This window comes from Microcaecilia unicolor, chromosome 2, assembly GCF_901765095.1.
Source record: "Microcaecilia unicolor chromosome 2, aMicUni1.1, whole genome shotgun sequence".
Lineage (NCBI taxonomy): Eukaryota > Metazoa > Chordata > Amphibia > Gymnophiona > Siphonopidae > Microcaecilia > Microcaecilia unicolor.
In genome coordinates this window covers 554168775-554177183 of record NC_044032.1, presented here as the reverse complement: position 1 = coordinate 554177183, position 8409 = coordinate 554168775, and the positions used below count along the sequence as shown (strand labels likewise).

At 40.4% G+C, this 8409-nt stretch overlaps 1 protein-coding gene across 9 annotated transcripts in view; it reads right to left on the bottom strand.

Moving 5' to 3' along the window:
* Window positions 1-8409, bottom strand: part of FIP1L1 (factor interacting with PAPOLA and CPSF1) — a 337219-nt gene that overhangs the window by 295126 nt on the left and 33684 nt on the right. For 8 of the 9 annotated variants that reach the window (XM_030191378.1, XM_030191380.1, XM_030191381.1 and 5 more), the window contains exon 3: window positions 2492-2549. The exons of the other annotated variant lie outside the window; for it this stretch is intronic. In XM_030191378.1, coding sequence (XP_030047238.1) covers window positions 2492-2549 — 58 coding nt within the window. The remainder of the gene's footprint in view (window positions 1-2491; window positions 2550-8409) is intronic. 9 annotated transcript variants of the gene reach the window in all.

Here is an 8409-nt window from a genome sequence, read left to right as displayed (position 1 = left end):
CTCAAAATAAATTGGACGCGCGAGGTCGACTTTCCGGGGCTCGACACGGCGAAAACACGACCGTACCGAGTGCGGACAAAAGAAGACTGGCCGGCTCGAGCCGGTTTCGGGCGGGAAGACGGCCGCGCATGCGCGGTGCGCGCGGGCACGCGAGGGCTAGCAAAGGACTTTGCTAGTGAAGATTCCGATTGGAGGGGCTGCCGTGGACGTCACCCATCAGTGAGAACAAGCAGCCTGCTTGTCCTCGGAGAAACTTATTTCCCCCACTGTATATATATAAAGAGAAAGAGAGAGAGAGAGAGAGAGAGAGAGAGAGAGAGAGAGAGAGAGAGAGAGAGAGAGAGAGAGAGAGAGAGAGAGATTCTATAAATGGTGCTGGAAATTTGGATCTCAATGTTATTCAATGAACAGCGCTGAGGGATGAGCATTCTTTATAGAATAGTGCTGGGCATCAAATCTCTCACTCAATTTCGGGCGGAGGACTTACACCAGCTGAAACCTGATGTACATGCATGCCCTTGACCCACCCATGCCTCTCCCATGACCACACCTGCTTTTGAATTGCACACAATCCAATTTAGGTGCCCACTGCTACAGAAAAACGTGTAGCCAGATCCGCGCCCAAATCTTAATTAGTGTCAATTGAATGTTAGCTTCAATAATTAAATCATTGGAGCACATTATTTTGGGCGCTGATCTGGGATTCACGCCCAAATCTGGGGGATAATGTATATAGTGGCGGCTGGGACTAACTGTTTGCTCGGCATTAAAACAGTTTACCTCCTAAGTTAAACCTCATCAAGACTATGCAACTGGAGTCTAAAATGTGGCCTGTAGCTGGTAGGAAGAAAAATATTTTTCCCCAGTGTTTGCTTATGTCCTTTATGGTTGCAAACACAACTGATGGTGCCAAATATACCCCCAAATTCTAGAAATGGCGCCTAAAGTAAGGTGTGCAATTGCAATTGTAACTGACCCCATTATAGAACAGGGTCAGTTACGCATGAAACATAATTATCACTTATAATTGATAAGCACCAATAACCGGCATCTATTTATTTATTTATTGCATTTGTATCCCACATTTTCCCACCTATTTGCGGGTTCAGTGTGGCTTACAATACATTGTGAATGGTGGAAATACAGTTTGTTACAACTCGGTTATGGATTACATTGTGAGTGGTTATGCGAAAAGAAAGTTAAAGTGTCGTTAAGGGAATAGAACAATGGAGAAGAACAATGGAACAATGGAAAAGAAACAACGGGAACTAATAGGGCAACTGAACAGTAGTAGAAGAACAATTCGGTATAACATTTTTCTATGAGTAGAGGTATAAATGTGGTAAAAAATTACAGGGTTTTTTTATGGATAATAGGATACAAGTCCTCAGAGCATGGTCATGTCATCATCAATGGAGCTTGTGTGGGAAAGGTACTCTAGTTCAGTAATTACTAGAAACTTTTGAGTTGCTTCTCTGCACCACTTCCTGCCTGCTGAAGTGGTAACACTTTAGTCTATTTTTTTCAGCTGGAGTAGACTTACTACTAATCATCATTTCCAGGATGTGAGGACATGTATTCTGTTGTCCACAGAGAACATCTGCTACAGATATGCAACTTGGTTTCCTCCAAATACAAGAATAGTAAGTCCTTATAACTTGGGAATCCACAGCCAAATATGCTGCCTTCAACAGGAAAAAAAATGTTTTGGATATATTTTAAGCTACAGTAGCTTGCCTGCGTGGAATCCATCGGTAAAGTTACCCACTCTGTAAGAGCTTGCTATCCTACTTATCATCAGACACCAAAAAAAACCCTTCCCCCTCCCCTCCCGAATGAGAGGCATGCGAGTACTAACACAAATAAAAATACTTTTTTTGAACTTCTGTTTGCTTTTTTTAATTCCTTTCAAACTTGGGAAAACACCAATGTTCACTTCTGAAAGATCATTTCAGATGTGAAAGTCCCAGTAAGAAGCACTTTACAGAATTAAAATTCCACTTAGGTTACATCCGGTCTTTCCTTTTGTAGTGCCTGGGTGTGTTTGGCTTATCCTTGGATATGAACAGCTTCCATTAATAAAGAATGAGCATGCAGCTCTGCTCTGTACTTTAAACAGTCTTACAAATGTAAAAGAAAATACAAGTTTTCTAGGTATTAAAAAAACCCAAAAACTAAAGCCTTCTAGTAAGTACTTATTTTCAGACCTTATTCCTTAAAGTATTGACATTCACCAAAATCCACCAATACACATACTGTTTATACCGTCATACATCTGTAGCAACATACATTAATGAAAAAAATATAATTTACACAATTGTTTTGCTTAAAAACAGTTTGTACTTTGGGAATTAGCATGCAATAACACTGCAATGCTCCCTATAAAGGGGCAAGAGTTAAACAAAATAATTTCACATGTATGATAATTTATTTTTTTAGTTTTACAGTTCAGTTTATAGTCATAAGTTTACAAATAAAAATTATAAACTACCGTTTTTGTAACACCATTTTCAGTAGCTTCTTCTTCAGTAACAGGGGGAGGAAGAGAACTGAAAAACAAAAATTCAATATAGTAATAATTACTCCAAAGACCTCAAAACAAAAAGTACAGAACACTATTATGGAAGTATGCCTCTACTTGGGTCATAATGCATTATAAACAGCTAGATGATATTCATATTTTCCAGATCTAGCTCAAAGTTTTGAAAGAAAACCAATTGCTGCAGTTTATCCTGGGTTATAACTGCTTCACATACGAGTTCATTTATAGATGGGAAGAGTGGGGGAGGGGTGGAGAGGGATTATGCTGTGCTTCAGGTGACTGTATTAACATTCTTGCAGGAGGATTTTTTAATTAAGAACTAAACAAACTTAAGAGTTCAGGAATAGCCTATGATTAAAGCAACAGCCTGAAAACAAAGGACTGCAGAGTTCCACATCTCCCACTGCCGCTCTTTGTTAGACACTTCACCCTCCATTATTCTGGTAACAACTTACTTATATAGTAAGCTTTCTGGTGCAGAGAAATACCTGATGAATCTATATAAAAGCATAAGAAATACCATGCTCAGTCATGACCAATACAGGATATAAGCACCTGGCAGATCCCAAAGATCTGAACTAGTTTTTGATTAGCTTTTTTTTTTTAACCAGATACTTTCACTGCATGTTTCAGTAAAACTAATTCCACAGCTTAATGTTCAAAGAGTGAAAAAAAATGCATCTACAACTTTGTTTAAAAAGTGATACCTACTAGCCTCCTGGAATGTCCCCTAGTTTTGTCACTATTCAATTCATTTGTTTATCTCCCGGGAAATCCAATTTAGATCTAATCTAACCTTACATTTGATATACTGCTGAATTCCTGTAATGGGTCCGAAACGGTGTACACTAAAATTATTACACAATTGTGAACTGTAAAAAGCTTCCTGTTCTAAATCTAATAGTAATGAGTTCCAGTAATAAGTAGCCTTATGTGACTAGGAACATTCATGGTTACGTTTAGAATTGTGTGTTTAACAGTTTGAAATAAGAGAATTACTATTCTTAATTCTAGATATCCTGAAAAGGCAGAATGATGCAACAAATCATATCTCTCTATATAAAAAGCAACACCAACATTCTATGAAGCCTCCAGCCGGAAGTGTGAAGGGGGCGAGATATCCGGTTTCCCTATGAGTGTCTGCCCCGCCCTCTCTGTAACACAGTCAGTGAAGGAAAACAGCAGAGCACGAAATCAAATCTCTGGCTCCATAACAGTGAAGGACTCAGAGGGGGGAGGGGAGAGAGGCCAGAGGCCAGGGACACACACACTCCCACATGCACACAAAAGAAAACATTGCTAGCCCCCGTTTCATTTGCATCAGAAACGGGGCTTTTTTACTGGAAAAATTCCTCATTTTTAGGTATAACTTGTCTGGAATGTTTTTACGTTTGGGGAGCGTGCCAGGTGCCCTTGACCTGGATTGGCCACTGTCGGTGACAGGATGCTGGGCTAGATGGACCTTTGGTCTTTCCCAGTATGGCACTACTTATGTACTTATGTACTTATGTACTAGTAAGTAAATAAAGCCCAAACCATTTAAGCATTTAAAAACCAAACTAATTAACTTGTAAATAATCCTAGCCTTAATTGGCAGCCAATGCAGGTCAATCAACAATGTCATTCTTTCATATTTCCGATGTCCAAAAATCAATCTGGCAGCAGTACTTTGTAGCAGCTGTAATCCATGTAATTGCTTCTGAGGCAATTCCATATAAACAGAATTACAAGGATCCATCTGTGACAGTATATACGCCCATACCAACAAAGCAAAATATTTCCTACAAAAATAGGTACATACTGATCTTAACAGTCTTAATTTGTAAAATATTCTCTTTACCACATTATTAAATTGTGGTACAAAAGACAGAGTGGTATCAAAAATAATTCCCAAAACCCTAGACGATTTTACAATAGGAAATGACTGAGATGGATCCATAAGCATAGATATATCGTGTCTCAAAACAGAAAATGACAGCTGAAAAACAGGAATTGATTCAGGATCACCATCCAAAGTATTGCTGAACCACAAGATTAAAAAAAAAAAATTATCAGAATGGTATTTAACACGGTGAAAATCTAAATAAGTAAAAATCTGTCTAATTTTCCATAGAAGGTCATTCCAAAATTTAGGCACCCGAAAAATCAAAAGATTAATCAAAGATCCATTTACATCTAATTTCTTTAACTGAAATTCTAATAAGCAATGACTAATATTTAAGAACCAAAGTTACTATGAAATATGAAAGGTGTCTCATGGTAAAGCGTGGCAACATTTTAAAAACACAAGCTATTTTAAAAGAAACCTGAGCCCATACAGACAACCAATGCAGCCTCTCCAACAATGGGGACACCCTATAGTACTTCCGAGAACTGAAAATCAAACTTCAAGCAGTATTTTGTAGCAGCTATAATTTGTTGGACAAAAATTTAAAGCAATTCCCAAATACAGTATTTGAAAGGGTAAACAACTATTCCCTATATACTGGCTTCACTCCACTGATGATTTTATAGAGTGTGGATTGGATAGGGAAAATGAATCTAAAATCAAAAGCCATTCACAATACTACAACTTGTTTCAGAACAATGAAAGAAGGTACCTGAAAACACACAGAAATCTAAAAATTAATGCAATGCATACAATATTTAAAGCTCAAATGCATGAACCTAGATTTTAACTGCTAAAACAATTCAGGGATCATGTATTTTTGCTGCAAAAACCCTAGGGAGCAGTACAGTATGGGGGGGTGAAGTACTTCTGTGCATGAAAGAAGGAGCTGAACCTGAGCATGATGATATATAATGACCTTAAGGTAGCCAGACTGAAAAGATGATAGGACAGCAAAAAGGATGTTTGGGTGCACAGGGAAAAGAAAGGCCAGGCCAGCAAGAAAAAGGAGACAATAGTCTCTCTCTATAAGTCTCTGGTGAGCTCTCAGTTGGAGCAATCTGCAATTCTCTCAGATATTCAAAATGATATTAACAGGATAGAATTGATCCAAAAGGTAATTACTAAAATGGTCTGTATATTCAGGAAGAAAGGAGAGAGTGGAGATATGACAAAGACATGGTATAAATCCTCTCAACTGAAAGGAAACTCTGGGACGAGGGGACATAACCCCCTGGAGGTAATAGGGGGTAATCTAAGGAACTATTTCTTTATGTAAAAGGTGCCACGGCTGCAGCTGTGTCCCACATCCAGACTCACCTTTTTCTTCCAGTGGTCGGGCTCTGTGGCTTCTCCAGAGCGCCTCTCTCTGCATGAATACCACCGTTGCCCGTTTCCCAAGCCTTATTCCAGAGATTATCCAAGACTCACTCTGGTGTTCCTGCATCCAAGCTTCACTCCAGAGTCTATCCAAGCCTCAGTCTGATATCCTAGTATCTTAGCCTCGCTCTGGTATCATGCTGTGTTCCAAGACTTATTCCAAGTTGAGACATCATCAGTAAGGACCTTTATAAGGAATCTTGAGACTTTCATGCTTTATTTTATTTTTATTTTTGTTACATTTGTACCCCGCGCTTTCCCACTCATGGCAGGCTCAATGCGGCGGGCAATGGAGGGTTAAGTGACTTGCCCAGAATCACAAGGAGCTGCCTGTGCCGGGAATCAAACTCAGTTCCTCAGTTCCCCAGGACCAAAGTCCACCACCCTAACCACTAGGCCACTCCTCCACTTCGCAAGAGGTCTTTTAGCCTTGTCTTCATATTCTTGTTTTGTTCCAGTTCCTGCCTAGTTCCTGCTCTACCTTTGCCAAAGTCCTGTATTGTTCCTGTGAGTCTTGCTCCTGAAGCTTTGTTCCTGCAAACCTTGGTCCTAAAGCCTTGCTCCTGTGTACTCTGTTCCTGGTTCCTGCTACAGTCAAGCTGTGTTCCTGCTATAACCTAGCCCTGATCCTGATTCCTGCTACAGCCTAGCCCTGATCCCGATTCCTGCTACAGCCTTAGCCCTGATCCAGATTCCTTCTACAGCCTAGTCCTGATCCCAATCCCTGCTACAGTCAAGCTCTGTATTCCTGGTTCCTGCTATATCCTACCCCAGATCCCTGCTATAGCCAAGCCCTGATCCCGATTCTTGCTACAGCCCAGCTCCAATTCTGATTTCTGCTTCAGCCTAGCTCTGTTCCGGGTGTCTGCTCCAGCCAAGCTCCGTTCCCAGTTTCTGCTCCAGCCAAATTCTGTTCCTGTTTTGTCCTCAGTCTTGCCTTAGCTTGTTTCTGCTTTGTCCTCTAGCCTTGCTTCTGGTTTGTTTCTGTTGTCTCTAGTCTTGTCTTGTCCAGTCCTGTCCGGATTCAGTTCTTGCATTGTCTTTTCTGGACCCAGTTTTAACCTAGTTCCGTGTCTTGCCTTGTTCTGCCTGGGTTCTAGACTCAGTTTTAATCAAGTTTCAAGTCTTGCTTTGTTCTGCCTGGATCCCAGTTCTAGCCCCTTTGCCTTGCTTTCCTTGCCTTGTCTGTATTTGGTCCTTGTCTTTGGTACCTTGCTATTTCTGCCCTGCTTTGTTTAGCCTTGTCTAGCCCAGCCTCATCTTGTCTGATTCATTCTAGCCTCGTCTTGTCTTGGTTCTTGTTCTGACTCCTCACTTGTGCCAGCCCAGGGGACTTGCCTATTGCAGCTCCAGCTGCGGTCTAAGGGCGGGCTCACTTACCTTGAATTTGTAACAAAAGGGTAGTGGATGCTTGGAACAACCTCTGAGAGAAGGTAGTGGAGACAAGGCCTATATCTGAATTAAAAAAAAAGCATGGGACAAGCACAGAAGATTTCCAAGAGAGAGGAAAGGATTGTAGAGCTTAGTAGTTTGTATGGACAGACAGACTGCATAGGCCATATATTATTATCTGCTGTTATTTTCTATATTTCTAAGACGACTTCACTATTACATACCATAAACTTAATTTGCACTCCCATTTAGAGCTTCCTAAGATATGCAAGACTTGCTGCTGTGGGACAATAGGGCACAGATGGAGACTATAAAAAGGAAGCAGGCGTAAGGAAGACTTAATGTAGAAGGCAAATGAACAATGAATGATATAAAATAGGAATCTTTGATCATATTTACTTGCATAAAAGAAAGAATATTCAATTTTTTTTAGTAGCTTTCAATATAGTTGAACAACCCAAGAAATGAAAAAAAAAGTTCTTTTGCAGTATTCAAAGCTAGTGATGAAGTATCAAGCACAGTGAAACCTCGCTATAAAGCGTTCTGTGATAACGCAAATTCATATATAACACAATTTATTTTTGTTACATTTGTACCCCGCGCTTTCCCACTCATGGCAGGCTCAATGCGGCAGGCAATGGAGGGTTAAGTGACTTGCCCAGAGTCACAAGGAGCTGCCTGTGCCGGGAATCGAACTCAGTTCCTCAGTTCCCCAGGACCAAAGTCCACCACCCTAACCACTAGGCCACTCCTCCACAATCATGCCATGGCTCCTCTTTTATTTTTATTTTTTTTTACATACCCTACCACACTGCCTGCTCTAGAGACTCTCTCTGACTCATCCTGCCCCCTCCGACATAATTTACTGTTTCCTCAGGGGCAGGATGGGTCAGAGAGAGGCCTCCAGAGCAGGCAGTGTATAGACACTGCTGTGCTGCTGCTACTGTCTAAGCAACTTTGAAGGTACAGAGGAGCAGGCAAGGGAGGGAAATGTAGGGAAAGATGCTGATAGCGCTGCTGACAGGGGGCAATTAATTTTTTAAATAATGACTAACAAAGCATTAATTATGGTGTTAACAGTGATTAACATACATCCTTAATTGTTAGTAAAAGTTACTTCAAACTAAGAAATATTTGTTCCATTGATAAACTTCTGTATGGGAAAATTAGGTTCTTACCTAGGTAATTTTCTTTCCTTTAGTCATAG